The sequence below is a fragment of the Trichomonas vaginalis genome, chromosome IV, assembly GCF_026262505.1.
Source record: "Trichomonas vaginalis G3 chromosome IV, whole genome shotgun sequence".
NCBI classification, from domain to species: domain Eukaryota; phylum Parabasalia; order Trichomonadida; family Trichomonadidae; genus Trichomonas; species Trichomonas vaginalis.
This window is the reverse complement of record NC_067206.1, coordinates 22,834,039-22,851,424: the sequence shown is the minus strand read 5'-3', so window position 1 is coordinate 22,851,424 and position 17,386 is coordinate 22,834,039. Positions and strand designations below refer to the sequence as shown.

The 17,386-nt window shown below is 36.9% G+C and overlaps 8 protein-coding genes and 2 pseudogenes across 10 annotated transcripts, besides 4 other annotated features; 6 read left to right on the top strand and 4 right to left on the bottom strand.

Moving 5' to 3' along the window:
• Positions 1-3,628: part of a mobile genetic element that runs on past the window's edge.
• On the bottom strand, positions 372-780 carry TVAGG3_0150270 (uncharacterized protein; the record flags this gene model as incomplete). The annotated part of the gene is made up of 1 exon (XM_051224615.1): positions 372-780. A coding segment is annotated over one exon (409 nt), but the record flags the coding sequence as incomplete, so codon positions are not given.
• TVAGG3_0150260 (phage tail repeat-like family) lies at positions 826-1,050 on the bottom strand (the record flags this gene model as incomplete). Its single annotated transcript, XM_051224614.1, has 1 exon — positions 826-1,050. The coding sequence occupies one exon, from the start codon at positions 1,048-1,050 to the stop codon at positions 826-828; it is 225 nt and encodes a 74-aa protein (XP_051109600.1).
• TVAGG3_0150250 (attachment subunit-related family) lies at positions 1,613-2,818 on the top strand (the record flags this gene model as incomplete). Its single annotated transcript, XM_001299823.1, has 1 exon — positions 1,613-2,818. The coding sequence occupies one exon, from the start codon at positions 1,613-1,615 to the stop codon at positions 2,816-2,818; it is 1,206 nt and encodes a 401-aa protein (XP_001299824.1).
• Positions 3,547-3,628: a terminal%2Cinverted (terminal inverted repeat of Maverick-3 transposon ID:TVAGG3_0150240).
• Positions 3,629-3,817: 189 nt separating this feature from the next.
• Positions 3,818-4,636, top strand: TVAGG3_0150230 (phage tail repeat-like family; the record flags this gene model as incomplete). The annotated part of the gene is made up of 1 exon (XM_051224613.1): positions 3,818-4,636. The coding sequence occupies one exon, from the start codon at positions 3,818-3,820 to the stop codon at positions 4,634-4,636; it is 819 nt and encodes a 272-aa protein (XP_051109599.1).
• Positions 4,637-4,775: 139 nt separating this feature from the next.
• On the top strand, positions 4,776-5,138 carry TVAGG3_0150220 (uncharacterized protein; the record flags this gene model as incomplete). The annotated part of the gene is made up of 1 exon (XM_051224612.1): positions 4,776-5,138. One exon carries the CDS (start codon positions 4,776-4,778, stop codon positions 5,136-5,138), a length of 363 nt encoding a protein of 120 aa, XP_051109598.1.
• Positions 5,139-7,356: 2,218 nt separating this feature from the next.
• On the bottom strand, positions 7,357-7,631 carry TVAGG3_0150210 (annotated as a pseudogene). The gene has a single exon. A coding segment is annotated over exon 1 (275 nt).
• Positions 7,632-9,673: 2,042 nt separating this feature from the next.
• TVAGG3_0150200 (cytochrome B-C1 complex subunit 6, mitochondrial family) lies at positions 9,674-10,013 on the top strand (the record flags this gene model as incomplete). The annotated part of the gene is made up of 1 exon (XM_051224611.1): positions 9,676-10,013. A coding segment is annotated over one exon (338 nt), but the record flags the coding sequence as incomplete, so codon positions are not given.
• Positions 10,014-10,620: 607 nt separating this feature from the next.
• TVAGG3_0150190 lies at positions 10,621-11,020 on the bottom strand (annotated as a pseudogene). The gene has a single exon. A coding segment is annotated over exon 1 (400 nt).
• Positions 11,021-13,721: 2,701 nt separating this feature from the next.
• Positions 13,722-14,435, top strand: TVAGG3_0150180 (attachment subunit-related family; the record flags this gene model as incomplete). Its single annotated transcript, XM_051224610.1, has 1 exon — positions 13,722-14,435. One exon carries the CDS (start codon positions 13,722-13,724, stop codon positions 14,433-14,435), a length of 714 nt encoding a protein of 237 aa, XP_051109596.1.
• Positions 14,436-15,535: 1,100 nt separating this feature from the next.
• Positions 15,536-15,614: a terminal%2Cinverted (terminal inverted repeat of Maverick-3 transposon ID:TVAGG3_0150150).
• Positions 15,536-17,386: part of a mobile genetic element that runs on past the window's edge.
• TVAGG3_0150170 (uncharacterized protein) lies at positions 16,757-17,107 on the top strand (the record flags this gene model as incomplete). Its single annotated transcript, XM_051224609.1, has 1 exon — positions 16,757-17,107. One exon carries the CDS (start codon positions 16,757-16,759, stop codon positions 17,105-17,107), a length of 351 nt encoding a protein of 116 aa, XP_051109595.1.

Sequence of the window (17,386 nt, the reverse complement as noted above, 5' to 3'; positions counted from 1 at the left end):
GTTGACAATTGTTTCAATTGAATTGTAAATTCCATACCTTGTCAAGTCAATGTCAGACTTATTTATGAACGGGAAGTATCCAGCATGTTGTCTGACTGCTTGAGGGTTAGGTTGGTACCATTCGAACTTGACACTTGCAATTCCTTCAATTGCATTCAAAATGTCTGAGTCGGAGTCAACCATTTGTTCTCTCTTTGTAGTCTTGAAAGCGTCAAGAAGCATTGCAGCTGTTGTGACATTGCCATGTGCATAGTAAATGTGACCATCCAAATCTGTTATGGTCAATCTGAGATTGTATCCTTTCTTATTTCCATCTTGAATTGCAGCAAGTACTCCCATGAAGCCTTCTTTGTTCTTTCCTTCGTCAAAGTTTACTGTAAAGGTTCGACCAGATGTAATTTGACTTCTAACTTCACGGTACTTCTCATATGCATATCTTGTTCTTTCCATGGGAGCATGACCATCCTCTGCACTACCTTTTTTCCTTCTCAAAGGATGCAATTGTTCGTCATGTTTCCAGTAGAATCTGGCAAAGCCGTCGTGTCCTTCAACTTGAGGTTCACTAACATCGAAAGGCATGTCCATAAGACGTTCTTCTTCTAACCTCTCTAGTCTGTTTGGATAATTTGCACGTGCTGTTTCCAAATCCATTTCGTAGCGAAGACCAGCCAGTTTGTCATAGACTTTTATGGGTCTTCCCTTCCTATATTTAAACTTCTTCGAAACTCTCCAACCATATCTTTGCAACTCTGCTTTTATTCTAGCAGATTTTCTATCCATTCTATATGGGGGCATTTTTATAAAAATAAAAAAATATTTTTTTCTTTACTTAACATAACCGCCTGCTGCCATAAGTCTTTGACGCCAACCCATACCAGCTAATGAAGGTTGACTTGGTTTAGTTTGGAAACTAAACTTTGGTTTTGGTTTATCTTCAGTTTTTGGTTTTTCTTCTTCTATCGGTTTTTCGTCACTTTTCGGTTTCTCTGACTTTACTTCACCTGCAGGAACAGTTGTGTCGTCAACATCTTCATAAATATCATATGCCATTTGTTTTTGTTTTCCTTTCAACTTTTTGTGTTTGTTGTAAAGTTTAGAATATTTCGACTCTAAGTCAATGAGATGTTCTATAATGAACTGTTGGTCAGTGAAGTAAAAAACGGTTTTCGACAGATGTTTATATGACACTTTTTGTTCAGCACAAAAAACTACTCGGTCAAAGTGTTGTCAGTTTTGTAAAATAACCGTCCTATCTCATTCTATAAGGGGGAAAGGCTTCTCAAAGTATACTTCCTTAGAACGCCCGTAACTTTTCCTGTAGCGACGATAGACCCTTACTTGTCCGGACAAAGTTATACTATTTTGAGTGCTCTACAAAAAAGTCAACAGCGACGACTCTCAAAAACCGTTGTCTAAAAAGTTTTACCGTTGGACAAAAAAGTATATATAGAAAACAAAAAACGTTTATAGTTCATTCAATATTTGAGATGGAACGGTTTGCCAACGGTAACTATTAAATAAAATAAAAAAATAGAGGGGGTCTCCGTTGGTAAAAACCGTTTATTTTAAACTTTTCTATGAGTAGTCCGAAAAAAACAGTTTATTTTTCATAATGGAAGGAAGAAAAAGTGTCGCAAACAATTCGTCGACTACCTCTGCAGTTAAAGTTCCTACAACTTATGTCTCACCATTCTTAAAACCCTTACAACCTCCTATAATACCAAAGCAACTTCCTCATACAATTCAAGACAATTTGTCCAACAATTTGAGTTCTTCTTCTCAAAACACAACAGATACAGTTGTCCAAACAGCACCAGAACAAGTTTCACATAGTTCTACAATTCAGGGTCAATCAGACTCAAATTCGAATTCAAACCAACCTTCAAACGCACCAGAACAAGTTTCACATGTCTCAACCTCTCAAACTACACAGCAAACACAAAGACAAACTTCCAATTCTGGTACAATTCCAATTGTACTTACTCATGAAGAAGAAGAAGAATATTTGGTAGAACCAGAAATAAAAGAAAGCGATATTCGTAAGGACGCAGTCAAGAGACTCGAACAATTCATGAAGAACTACCCGCAAAACTTAAGCATTCAAGACACAAATAACTATTCAGATTTCTACAATGATATTATTGAAGCCGTCAAAAAATTTGAAGATAATGTTCAAAATCCAACAAACCTTTCAGAATTCTTCTTCAAATTGCTTCCTTATACAGCAAATATCATTGGTTTACAGTTCTGTGACGAGTTTATTCAAACATTCGGTCCCAGACAGCAAAGAAGTCTATACGCACGTCTGAAACTGTTTCATCCTTATCCGCTTACATATAATTGGATTGAAGAACTTCAAGAACACGGAAAGGAACAACATTTCAAGTTCTATGTAGATGTTCCTCAAGGAAAGCTTGCTAAGACATTCACAATACAACCAAAACAATTCTATGAAGACTTTCTTCACGTAATTTCAACTATTGCTATGGTTGAGCCTGAAAGGGTTACATTCGGTCAAAGTGTTTCTCTATATAATGTTCGTCAAGGACTTGAGCCGCTTAAAATAGCCGAGTTTACCTCCTCCTCAGCACAGCTCAAATTGGACTGCGAATTCCAATTTGTTGGAAACTCCAAGTTCTCTCTCCATACACCATTCAACCAACACATCCGTATCTTCATTGCCGGATATGTTGGAGACCCTATAACAAATGATGATGAAGAAGAAATTTCAGAAGAAGCAATGGAGGAAGAAGAAGAAATTTCAGAAGAAGCAATGGAGGAAGAAGAAGAGTCCTCCGAATTCACACCAGAAGACTAACAATTTTCCGAATAAAAACTTCATTTATACTAAACATCTTCGGGGCTAGAGGGCGCAACGCGCCTGGAAGCCCCATTACCTTTTTTTTTCCTTTCTTTACCCTGTCCTAATAAACGCATTTTGTAAAAAAATATAGTGCATCAGTTTCGAACTAGCGTCCCCGGTACCCAATAGTAAGGGGTAATAACCATTCGACCATTTGCCACGTAAAGCATCGCCAGATTTTTTTGTATTTAATCACTCCCAAAACACTGTTTTGGCTTATTGGAAGCATATCAGACATAATCGCCATAATCAAAAAATCTATATACCCAATAAGTAATAAATTTGTCGATATAGATTTTCCATAAAATTAGTTTTTAGTCTGATCTTAAAATAAATTTAATTTTTTATAAAGAAAATCACATTTAAAAGTACCTTTTTAGTAGCTCGAAATCCTGTTGGTGGATTTCGGGCGTACTTCAAAATTAGCTTTTCTTCTACATATGCAAGCTATATTTTAAATATGGGGCAAATCGGATCGGCGAAAGGAGTTTAGTTACCTTTATAATAGATTTTGAAGTGTAAAACGCGAACCCGATTTCTAATTATTGAAAGGGATATAGTTTAAACTGACACGAATTTACAAATAAGAGGATCCTGATCCAGTTATTCTATTTTTGTTGAATATTTTTTACAAAAGGTTAATTTGTATTCCATAAACCCATAGCAAATTTCACTCTATAGATAAAAAAAAAAAAGTAGTGGGGCTTCCAGGCACTTCGTGCCCTCTAGCCCCGAAGATGTTTAGTATAAATGAAGTTTTTATTCGGAAAATTGTTAGTCTTCTGGTGTGAATTCGGAGGACTCTTCTTCTTCCTCCATTGCTTCTGGGAAGAAGCCTTCTTCTGGGTCGAAAACATTATATAATGTGTCGCTTTTCACAAATTATATATGTTTTCATTTTTTGTCACTTTTCTGTCACTTTTCAGGGAAAAACATTTTTATTATTATATATAAATGAATTTTACAAAACCACCGTTACCGTTCTTTGGAAATAAGAGTAGATGTAAAGATATTATATTGAGAGAACTTAAGAAACTACCGAATGGTCTAACATTTGTAGATTTGTTCGGTGGAAGTTTCTATATATCCCATTTGTGCCATACAATATTCCCAGACTCAAAGATTATATGCAATGACTTCGACAACTATATGGACCGTCTCAAACATATTCCAGACACAAACAATATATTGAAAGAGTTAAAAGAAAAGATACCTATAGGTAAGATGGAACGTATACCATTAGATAAGAAAAATATTGTGAGAGAGGTTTTGAAAAAAGCAGAATATATAGACTGGGATAGTATATCTGCTAGACTATTATATAGTGGTGCTATAAGAGTTCATGACATTGAAACACTTATGTCAAAAGTTTTATATCTTAACTATACAAATGTTTTCAAAGAGGACATAGAAAAATATATTGAGGGTATAGAGTTTGTGAGATGTCATTGGACAGATTTGTATGAAAAATATAAAGACAAGGAAAATGTTTTCTTTATAGTGGACCCGCCGTTCTATAACACATGGGATTTTCAATACCAAGTAGACTGGACTTTGAGAGACTCTTTAGAAACTTTAGACGTTTTACATAACCATCCATGCTTTTACTTTACATCCGATAAAAGTGGTTTGGAAACCGTTATGAGATGGTTAGAGGACATACATGACTATGAGTTTAGATATGACATGATAGAATATGAGAGAGGTCCTATAAACCGGAGAAAGTGTCATAACAAAGAAATTTTATTAGTAAGTAAATGTGGTTTGAAATAGGACTACTTGTTTTAGGTTTTTTCCATTGTGTCATTTATTTATTTGACGTGGCAGAAAAGTACAGAGAATATGAAGATGAACCAATGCCTGCAAATGTTCAGTATATGTACTCGTAAGAGATATTTTTATCTAATATTAAATGGACGCACAGAACTTAGCGAATGCGCAGCAACCTGGACAACCAAACCCAGAGAATATTCCAAATGAAGTTAGAATACAAACTGCAATGGCAAACTATGGTCAAGTGCCAACAGATGTACAAATGCAAACTGCCATGTCAAATGACGCTGCGTTAGGTTTGCCACCATGGTATGCAAATATGAGATGGAAAGAGTTTTATACAAACCCTGAAGTGGGATATAAACAACTTTATGCAGATGACGCGAACACAGGAGTTGACCCAGAATATGTTTTCTACCAGAGGAGAAACAGAATGTATGAGCTCCAGTTAAAGAATGCTATGGAACTCAACAGGAAACGTAAGAGACTAGGCGGACATTAGATTTTTACATATAGTAAAATGGGTTTCTTCAGTAGTATTGGAAACTTCTTCAGAAGAGTTGGAAGAGGTATATGGAATGGAATAAAATCTGTCGGAAAAGGAATTTGGAACGGTGTCAAAAATATTGGTAAAAGAGTAGGTCAGTTCGTTGGTATTATACCTAAAGACCCTGAACCAGAAGAACAAGCTCCTGTTATACAACAACCTGAACCTGCACCACAGTCTAGTTGGCAACCAAATCCAACACCTCAACCGTATTAAAAAATTATATTTGGACGAAAGAACTTTTACATAAATATGGTTGCGCCAAATTGACATAACTCCACCAGAGGAGAAGAAGAAGAGAGAAAAGAAAGAAAAGAAAGTAGAAGAAGAGAAGAAAAGAACCTGAACCAGTTTCAGAGAAAAGAAATTTGACATGTTAAAAATAACTTTTATTTTTAGAACATTTCTGGTCAATGTCAATGTTCTCTTCCTCTTTAGGAGCAAACACTGGCTTAGACTCTAAAATCTTTTTACCCAACTTACCTTGAACTTCACAGCTATTCTTAGACTCATAATTATTCATAGTCGGCTGTTTCTTTGGTTCATAAGGTATAACAAGTTTGTATGCTTGCCTTCTTTAAGGTTTGAAAACCTTCTGTCAAATTTTCTTTGACTGCTAACAAAACCTTCTATGTCTAAGTCTTCAAATTTCGCACCCATTTTTAGTCACAATAGCAACTTAACTGGTTCGATGTTCCAAACTTTGTCAAATGAGACTTTTCAAAATGGTAGAAGTAAACATTCAAATAAGCGAATGGGTCTAGTTCTTCTTTGACTTCTGTCATGTACTTATTACTGAGATGAAATTTTGTATCTTTTCTACGGATAAAAAAATATTTTTTAAAATTTACTCAGAAAATTTTTCTTTGTAATATACGCCATTCTGAAATCTAAAGATTTTTGAACATTTGCCAAGAATGTACGTTTAGACGCTGTCAATAACCATATTCTTGACAATATTGTTTATATTCATCATATAAAGACCTTTCATCTAATGACACAAAGTCAGTTTCATCTACGAATAGTCATAAACACTCTTGTTTGCTTCTAACAATGTTTTTGTCTCTTCGGTATTGTGGAATTTGTGTTCTTGACATAAATCATTTTACCGTATCCGATGTTTGACAAAAACAATTACGAGAAGTCTTGACAAAACATTTACGTTCAATGTTTGACAAAACATTTACGAAGAAGTCTATGACAAAACATTTACGAACGAAGAAGTTCCATGAAAATTCAAATGAGGGTAGAGAAAACAGGTGAAAAAAACAGGTTGAGTCGCACCACTTCACCTAAACATTATTTTTGCTGAATTCAGCAACAAAATGAACGAGGTCAGATGTATGTAAATACATTTGAATTCATTCATAAGACACCCTTTGTAAGCTCAAATAGGACACCATGCTTTGTTTTGGGTCGAGCCACTCGTCGATGCTCCAAACCACCGTTTTCTTTCAACCAAAACTCAAGAATTTCCTGCTATGAATTTTGTATAAAAAGCAACCGTCTGAATTCAGACTGTTGCTATATTCTTCACAAAAACATTTACGCTCATTACTATGAAGAAGTCTTGACAAAACAGTACGATGAAGTCATGACCAAAACATATACGAAGAAGTCTTGACAAAAAAATATACACTCATTACGATGAAGTTTTGACAAACATTACCCGACATTCTCGTCAAATACAAAAAAATGAAAAAAGTGTCATTTTTTTCATGTCAGAAGACTCGAAGGTGCAACACTTCCAAAATACCGACGAACTCAGAAGAGCAGCATGGCAGTATCTTTCTGAACAACTTCTTTGAGTTCTCCAGGTACACCTTGGAAAATGCTGAAGAACTCCGACACAGAGAATTTGGAGAAATTGCACTCCAATACTACCTTGACAAACAAAGGTAAAATAAGACTAAAAAACTTAACGTTTAAAAAGTGACATTTTTAATGAGCTCCGAGTCACCGAGAAAACTTGGTCAGATGTTAGCAGGCTTACTTCCCGAGGAGGATGGAAGCGTTACATACATCAGGTTCAAAAACAACGAACCTTGAATTGCGTACAAAAATTCGCAAATACATGACCATGGAAGAGTACGAAAGGTCCTACAAGAGAAACCAGCTCTAAACAACTCAGAAAAGAAAGAATAAAAAGTTTAACTCGTAATGTGTTATTTTTTTACTTGTATGGGCAAGCTGCAAGAATGAAGTCGACTATCTCAGTCTTGTCTTGACCAGTTGGACGGCTCTTGCGAGTACGTCTGTTTTTGCGGTCTCCAGCTGGTGTCTGACCTTCGTAATTGCGCATGTTCTTGAGAGCCCAACTGTAAATGGTTGTAGGATGAAGAGTCTCTCAGACTGCTTGAGGTAGTCTTCACGGTCACGAACCGAATCGTGTGGTACGAGTCGAATCGGTCGATTTGAGGAAGAGAGTGAGAGCCTGTCTTCTTCCATGGGGTAGTAGCATACTCTTTGCGTAAGCAGGTTCAGACCTTCCTCGAACTCTTGGTCTCTCTTGGATTGAGATTGGAATTGGTGGCAGGGTTTTGCATAAACATCCAAGGGTTGGGGAAGTAAGGCATAGGTTGAGGAGGGTAGTTCGGGAAGCCTTTGTGTGGGTGAGTAACCTTGAGGTGGAAATTGGTAAGTAAATTTGGTGGGAGGTACTTGCTGGAAACTGAGGTTGTTGTGGTTGCTGCTGGAGTTCTGCAGCTTTCGGTTTTGCTGGTTCGGGAATGGACTGGGTTGGTGGGACGTGGGACATTGTCTTGAAAACAGTACAAATATTGTTCTGAAGCAGTGCAAGTCTTGTTCTGAAAAAGTACAAATATTGTTCTGAAGTAGTTCAAGTATTGGTTCTGAAAAAGTACAAGTATTGTTCTGAAGTAGTGCAAGTATTGTTCTGAAAAAGTACAAGTATTGTTCTGAAAAAGTACAAGTATTGTTCTGAAAAAGTACAAGTATTGTTCTGAAAACAGAATATTTTCTCACAAATTGAGAGCTTTTACGGGAAATTTGTTCTTGAAAAAGTACAAGTATTGTTCTGAAAAAGTACAAGTATTGTTCTGAAGAAGTGCAAGTCTTGTTCTGAAAAAGATACAAGTATTGTTCTGAAGCAGTGCAATGGACAACATCGAGCCATTAGATGAGGCAATTTAACTTATAAGAATATAATGAAGTTGTTAAGCAGTACTTGGGCAAGGACAAAGCCAACAAGTCCCTCGGCTTCTGGTTGTCTGAAGAGGTGCGCGAAAATCGAAATTGAAACCGGAATTCCAATTCAAATACCAGAAAAAACTCCTGTAGACGACATAAAGGAGATGAAGAAAGAAAAGCTCTTCTCAAGTCTTTGCAAAGCGCCCATGGATACACTTCCAAACAGAGAGAGTCCAATTCCACGAATTATACAAATTCTCAGAGCACTGTTCCACTTCTCAGGACGGCCGTTCTTCATAACCTCAGAAGGCGACATCCAAACAATTCAGTAAACCTTAACGTTTAGAGTAAAAACATTTTTTTTCATTTTTTGAATGAAGCAAGTTAAATGGTCCCACACCAACTCATGGACCGATGAAAGTTTCAAGCATAGTTTGAAGACGTTGAGAACGACATAGACGGCGAACTTGAAGGAGCTCAAATCCACAATTGCAACCAAAAATTGCAGGAGTCAAGGAACAGATAGCTCCACTTAAGCTACCAAAGCTACTCTTGACCTCATGGATAGTTACCGTTTAGATGTCAAGAGTGGAATAAGACAATTAAATTAAAACTTCTAAACTACGAAGCTATACTCCAAAAGTTAGCAAAATGAGAAGACTTTACCAGAGCTACTTACATGTAAGGGACTTACTTCAAGCAGTCCGACCAAAGATGAATTTGTTGACATTGTCCCAATTTTGTCCGAAAGTCAGCTCAGATGTGTTTCGAACTGCTCCCACATATCCGGAATATGAACGTTGCCTGAACTCTTTCGGTTCCTCAAAAAACGTTTTTTGGTTCTCATGTTCGAAACTTTTATCGGAAGAGACAACAAACGTTCAGAAGAAAGCAAGATATTATTTTAAACTTGTTGATGACTTAAACTGTCATAACAAGCTTTTTGAAGTAAAACCGTCATTCTCAAACCACTTCATTTTTCGATGTCCGAACAAGCCACGAAAGCCAAACTCAATGGCAGATGTCTTTTCAGGTTGCAGACAAGCGCCCAGTTCAAATTCAAAATTGCCCAATTGAACGCTCATCTTACAAAACTCCATTAAGACTCCCAAAATAGTCTTATGTTAGAGATAACCAATCTCAAAGCCAATGTCCTCACGAACCAAGCTTCCAATGAAAATGCCTGTACGAGTTCGCGGAAAACCTTGCGCCAATACAACATAGAGAACCAAAACCTTGCCGCTCATCTACCGTTTCTTCGAAGAGATTGACACCATCTGGAAGGTACTCGGAAAGACAGAAACTCCAACACCGTAATTCGTGAACACGAATTGCCGAAGGTATTATCAAAGAAGAGGAAGAAGAGGAAGAAGAGGAAGAAGAGGAAGAAGAAGAGAAACACGAAGAAAAGGAAGTTTGGGCAACCCTTGTTGCCGATGACGCTTACGAAATTTCCCAACCCTACCCATACCAAATCCGCAACAAGGAGACAGGCAAGGTTCTTACCCCAGTCCTCAACAACTTGGGACACTTGAACCTTAACCTTCGGAATCGCGGTTCAATCTCCATGGGCAAGCTTGTCGCAATTCAATGGTTCCAAATCCAGACAAGAAGACGAGGGTCAGACACATTGACGGTGACAAGCTCAACAACCGTAAGGAGAACCTCGAGTGGTTCTAAGAGTAAAAAAATTTTATTTTAGGGGGAAACCCCAAGTAAATTTAGGTGTTTATTTGGATAAGTATGTTAAATTAGGGTAATTTGCAAAATTAGTTCCCGACCTTTGAATTGGGCTCTTTCGTTATCCCAGTTGCGTAGGAGGTCGTCCCAGAGGAGTTGGTAGAATTGCCAATCCAAGGACGATTTGTCCTCCCAGGCATTGAGGATGTACTGCTCGTAGAGTTTCATGACCTCTGCCTGCACCAGACACCCTCTCCCTTGGAACGTAAGGCTTCTTCGAAGTGCTCGAATGCGATTGGCTGCGTGACCATCCGAAATGACACTTTTTGTCCGTTTGGTCAATGTTTGTGTCTCGTGCCATAGTCGACGAAAATACAGGCAAACAGGTTATATATGAGTTTGAGACCAAGAATGGTGTAACTTCGACCTGTCCGATTCAAAGACTCCGAGGGCGACCATGAAATTAAACGGAAATTAGCTAGAAGGAATATAAAATGGACTGGTTGCCACCACCTCCACCCACCACCTTTACCTGTCCTCAAGTAAATAAGCCTTTCCCGTTCCCAAGAATTCCCACATTTTAATTCAAATTCGAATAAAAATTTTTTTATTTCATGCAATGTTTTATTTCTGTGCCGTCTTCAAGTATGCCCCAGTACTTACGCTTGGAGAGGACATGAACTTCGGTGAAAATTTTGTCCAATTTGAATATGACCCATCTTTTCACCGACCATGCCCATTTCAATGAGTTTGTTGTACCCTTCTTCGTTCGTCATGAGTGCGTCAATGTTCTCATAGTAAACCTTCACTTTGGATTTGACTTCGGAGAAGAATTTGTTGTAGTTGTCAAGGACTGCCTTTGCGAACTGAGGGTAAGACCAATGTTCGACAATAGGTTTTAATGTGGTTACTAAGCCACTTTGACCTTGAGTGAATTCGTACTTCAAAACAAAGGAGAAAAACCTTTCAACAAAGTTGTCGACCTTCTCATAATGTTTACTCTTCATCTCTTGAGGTTTCTTAATGGAATATCCCCATGTCGAATTCATAAGCAATTTGAGTGTCATTGCAAGTTTGGGGTTTGAAGCTTTCCTAATATCATACAGTTGTTGTATGACTTTTCCAACTGTATAGTTCCTTCCCGGGAACTCACCATCTTCGTTTGGAATTCCAGTCGGAATATATTGGACAAACCTCATGTATGCAGCGTTAAGGTCGACATAGTATATCTTTTCATCTGAGTCGAACTTGTCGCAACCAATTGGTCCAGTTTGTGGAAATTCAAGTGAGTCTCTTATCTTCTGAGAAACTTCTCCTGTTATCTCATAAACATCGTCGAAGCAACCTGTTTCATATAAAACCTTCTGACCTAACTCAGATGCTCTCCAAACAATTTGACGTCAATTGGATGTCTCAATGGAAGTTTGTTTATAGCATCTTGAAGTTCTTGCAACCTCATTGGAAGTTCTTCTGGTTCAGGTTGGTATCCGAACAATCCAACTCCTTGTGGAATTGTATTGTTTGTACTCTTTTGTACTAGAACTTTGTCTGGAACAACTTTTGGTCTTGCTAACAGTGAAAAGTTTGTTTCGTCTTTTGGTACAAAAGTTTCTGTCAGCTTGTCATCTGGAATTGGTTCCAACAAACCTTTCTCGAAAAGAATGTTTACAGCTCTGACAATGTTGCACTTGCCTTTTCCGAACAATGGGTTTGTAAGACTTTCGTTCAACATGAAGTGGTTGTGGACAATTGCAATCTTCAACCATGGTAAATTGAACTCAACAACATAGTCGTCATGTGAAGAACCTTTAGCTGTAGGTATGTTGACTCGGATATTGACATTTGCCAACGGTGCAATTTTTGCCAATTGACCTCTGAGAATGTACCTGTCTTCACACATGACTCAAGATACTTCATCTTCTCTTCTGAAACAAGACCAGAGTTCCTGAGACATGTAAGAATGCAAGGTTCGTTGACAATTGTTTCAATTGAATTGTAAATTCCATACCTTGTCAAGTCAATGTCAGACTTATTTATGAACGGGAAGTATCCAGCATGTTGTCTGACTGCTTGAGGGTTAGGTTGGTACCATTCGAACTTGACACTTGCAATTCCTTCAATTGCATTCAAAATGTCTGAGTCGGAGTCAACCATTTGTTCTCTCTTTGTAGTCTTGAAAGCGTCAAGAAGCATTGCAGCTGTTGTGACATTGCCATGTGCATAGTAAATGTGACCATCCAAATCTGTTATGGTCAATCTGAGATTGTTATCCTTTCTTATTTCCATCTTGAATTGCAGCAAGTACTCCCATGAAGCCTTCTTTGTTCTTTCCTTCGTCAAAGTTTACTGTAAAGGTTCGACCAGATGTAATTTGACTTCTAACTTCACGGTACTTCTCATATGCATATCTTGTTCTTTCCATGGGAGGCATACTTCCTCTGCACTACCTTTTTTCCTTCTCAAAGGATGCAATTGTTCGTCATGTTTCCAGTAGAATCTGGCAAAGCCGTCGTGTCCTTCAACTTGAGGTTCACTAACATCGAAAGGCATGTCCATAAGACGTTCTTCTTCTAACCTCTAGTCTGTTTGGATAATTTGCACGTGCTGTTTCCAAATCCATTTCGTAGCGAAGACCAGCCAGTTTGTCATAGACTTTTATGGGTCTTCCCTTCCCTATATTTAAACTCTTCGAAACTCTCCAACCATATCTTTGCAACTCTGCTTTTATCTAGCAGATTTTCTATCCATTCTATATGGGGGCATTTTTATAAAAATAAATATTTTTTTCTTTACTTAACATAACCGCCTGCTGCTAAGTCTTTGACGCCAACCCATACCAGCTAAATGAAGGTTGACTTGGTTTAGTTTGGAAACTAAACTTTGGTTTTGGTTTATCTTCAGTTTTTGGTTTTTCTTCTTCTATCGGTTTTTTCGTCACTTTTCGGTTTCTCTGACTTTACTTCACCTGCAGGAACAGTTGTGTCGTCAACATCTTCATAAATATCATATGCCATTTGTTTTTGTTTTCCTTTCAACTTTTGTGTTTGTTGTAAAGTTTAGAATATTTCGACTCTAAGTCAATGAGATGTCTATAATGAACTGTTGGTCAGTGAAGTAAAAAACGGTTTTCGACAGATGTTTATATGACACTTTTTGTTCAGCACAAAAAACTACTCGGTCAAAGTGTTGTCAGTTTTGTAAAATAACCGTCCTATCTCATTCTATAAGGGGGAAAGGCTTCTCAAGTGTATATTCCTTAGAACGCCGTAACTTTTCCTGTAGCGACGATAGACCCTTACTTGTCCGGACAAAGTTATACTATTTTGAGTGCTCTACAAAAAGTCAACAGCGACGACTCTCAAAAACCGTTGTCTAAAAAGTTTTACCGTTGGACAAAAAAGTATATATAGAAAACAAAAAACGTTTATAGTTCATTCAATATTTGAGATGGAACGGTCCAACGGTAACTATTAAATAAAATAAAAAAATAGAGGGGTCTCCGTTGGTAAAAACCGTTTATTTTAAACTTTTCTATGAGTAGTCCGAAAAAAACAGTTTATTTTTCATAATGGAAGGAAGAAAAAGTGTCGCAAACAATTCGTCGACTACCTCTGCAGTTAAAGTTCCTACAACTTATGTCTCACCATTCTTAAAACCCTTACAACCTCCTATAATACCAAAGCAACTTCCTCATACAATTCAAGACATTTGTCCAACAATTTGAGTTCTTCTTCTCAAAACACAACAGATACAGTTGTCCAAACAGCACCAGAACAAGTTTCACATAGTTCTACAATTCAGGGTCAATCAGACTCAAATTCGAATTCAAACCAACCTTCAAACGCACCAGAACAAGTTTCACATGTCTCAACCTCTCAAACTACACAGCAAACACAAAGACAAACTTCCAATTCTGGTACAATTCCAATTGTACTTACTCATGAAGAAGAAGAAGAATATTTGGTAGAACCAGAAATAAAAGAAAGCGATATTCGTAAGGACGCAGTCAAGAGACTCGAACAATTCATGAAGAACTACCCGCAAAACTTAAGCATTCAAGACACAAATAACTATTCAGATTTCTACAATGATATTATTGAAGCCGTCAAAAAATTTGAAGATAATGTTCAAAATCCAACAAACCTTTCAGAATTCTTCTTCAAATTGCTTCCTTATACAGCAAATATCATTGGTTTACAGTTCTGTGACGAGTTTATTCAAACATTCGGTCCCAGACAGCAAAGAAGTCTATACGCACGTCTGAAACTGTTTCATCCTTATCCGCTTACATATAATTGGATTGAAGAACTTCAAGAACACGGAAAGGAACAACATTTCAAGTTCTATGTAGATGTTCCTCAAGGAAAGCTTGCTAAGACATTCACAATACAACAACCACATTCTGAAGACTTTCTTCAGTAATTCTTTCAGCGTTAGAAATGTTTCGTGCGACATAGTGTGTCCTTATATATGTCGACTCAAGGATATCTAGAAATATCCGAGTTTACATCTCTGCCAATCACTAGTCAACATCGTCATTGACATTACCACTTGAATGAATCCAAGTATAGCTCATCGATGTCAAACAAGTTCGAACCGACTCATCCAGAGTCAGTGATATACTCATATCAGCGACATGCTGGATTGAGAAAATACGTATAATTACTATCGCATGATGATGAGACCTTTCAATGTGATGAGAAGAAATTTAGAAAAGCAATGGAGGAAGAAGAAGAAATTTCAGAAGAAGCAATGGAGGAAGAAGAAGAGTCCTCCGAATTCACACCAAAAGACTAACAATTTTCCGAATAAAAACTTCATTTATACTAAACATCTTCGGGCTAGAGGGCGCAACGCGCCTGGAACCCCATTACCTTTTTTTTTCCTTTCTTTACCCTGTCCTAATAAACGCATTTTGTAAAAAAATATAGTGCATCAGTTTCGAACTAGCGTCCCCGGTACCCAATAGTAAGGGTAATAACCATTCGACCATTTGCCACGTAAAGCATCGCCAGAATTTTTTGTATTTAATCACTCCCAAAACACTGTTTTGGCTTATTGGAAGCATATCAGACATAATCGCCATAATCAAAAAATCTATATACCCAATAAGTAATAAATTTGTCGATATAGATTTTCCATAAAATTAGTTTTTAGTCTGATCTTAAAATAAATTTAATTTTTTATAAAGAAAATCACATTTAAAAGTACCTTTTTAGTAGCTCGAAATCCTGTTGGTGGATTTCGGGCGTACTTCAAAATTAGCCTTTCTTCTACATATGCAAGCTATATTTTAAATATGGGGCAAATCGGATCGGCGAAAGGAGTTTAGTTACCTTTATAATAGATTTTGAAGTGTAAAACGCGAACCCGATTTTCAATTATTGAAAGGGATATAGTTTAAACTGACACGAATTTACAAATAAGAGGATCCTGATCAGTTATTCTATTTTTGTTGAATATTTTTTACAAAAGGTTAATTTGTATTCCATTAAACCCATAGCAAATTTCACTCTATAGATAAAAAAAAAAATAGTGGGCTTCCAGGCACTTCGTGCCCTCTAGCCCCGAAGATGTTTAGTATAAATGAAGTTTTTATTCGGAAAATTGTTAGTCTTCTGGTGTGAATTCGGAGGACTCTTCTTCTTCCTCCATTGCTTCTGGAAGAAGCCTTCTTCTGGGTCGAAAACATTATATAATGGTGTCGCTTTTCACAAATATATTATGTTTTCATTTTTTGTCACTTTTCTGTCACTTTTCAGGGAAAAACATTTTTATTATTATATATAAATGAATTTTACAAAACCACCGTTACCGTTCTTTGGAAATAAGAGTAGATGTAAAGATATTAATTTGAGAGAACTTAAGAAACTACCGAATGGTCTAACATTGTAGATTTGTTCGGTGGAAGTTCTATATATCCCATTGTTGCCATACAATATCCCAGACTCAAAGATTATATGCAATGACTTCGACAACTATATGGACCGTCTCAAACATATTCCAGACACAAACAATATATTGAAAGAGTTAAAAGAAAAGATACCTATAGGTAAGATGGAACGTATACCATTAGATAAGAAAAATATTGTGGAGAGAGGTTTTGAAAAAAGCAGAATATATAGCTGGGATAGTATATCTGCTAGACTATTATATAGTGGTGCTATAAGAGTTCATGACATTGAAACACTTATGTCAAAAGTTTTATATCTTAACTATACAAATGTTTTCAAAGAGGACATAGAAAAAATATATGAGGGTAATGAGTTTGTGAGATGTCATTGGACAGATTTGTATGAAAAATATAAAGACAAGGAAAATGTTTTCTTTATAGTGGACCCGCCGTTCTATAACACATGGGATTTTCAATACCAAGTAGACTGGACTTTGAGAGACTCTTTAGAAACTAGACGTTTTACATAACCATCCATGCTTTTACTTTACATCCGATAAAAGTGGTTTGGAAACCGTTATGAGATGGTTAGAGGACATACATGACTATGAGTTTAGATATGACATGATAGAATATGAGAGAGGTCCTATAAACCGGAGAAAGTGTCATAACAAAGAAATTTTATTAGTAAGTAAATGTGGTTTGAAATAGGACTACTTGTTTTAGGTTTTTTCCATTGTGTCATTTATTTATTTGACGTGGCAGAAAAGTACAGAGAATATGAAGATGAACCAATGCCTGCAAATGTTCAGTATATGTACTCGTAAGAGATATTTTTATCTAATATTAAATGGACGCACAGAACTTAGCGAATGCGCAGCAACCTGGACAACCAAACCCAGAGAATATTCCAAATGAAGTTAGAATACAAACTGCAATGGCAAACTATGGTCAAGTGCCAACAGATGTACAAATGCAAACTGCCATGTCAAATGACGCTGCGTTAGGTTTGCCACCATGGTATGCAAATATGAGATGGAAAGAGTTTTATACAAACCCTGAAGTGGGATATAAACAACTTTATGCAGATGACGCGAACACAGGAGTTGACCCAGAATATGTTTTCTACCAGAGGAGAAACAGAATGTATGAGCTCCAGTTAAAGAATGCTATGAACTCAACAGGAAACGTAAGAGACTAGGCGGACATTAGATTTTTACATATAGTAAAATGGGTTTCTTCAGTAGTATTGGAAACTTCTTCAGAAGAGTTGGAAGAGGTATATGGAATGGAATAAAATCTGTCGGAAAAGAATTTGAACGGTGTCAAAAATATTGTAAAAGAGTAGGTCAGTTCGTTGGTATTAACCTTAAGACCCTGAACCAGAAGAACAAGCTCCTGTTATACAACAACCTGAACCTGCACCACAGTCTAGTTGGCAACCAAATCCAACACCTCAACCGTATTAAAAAAATTATAT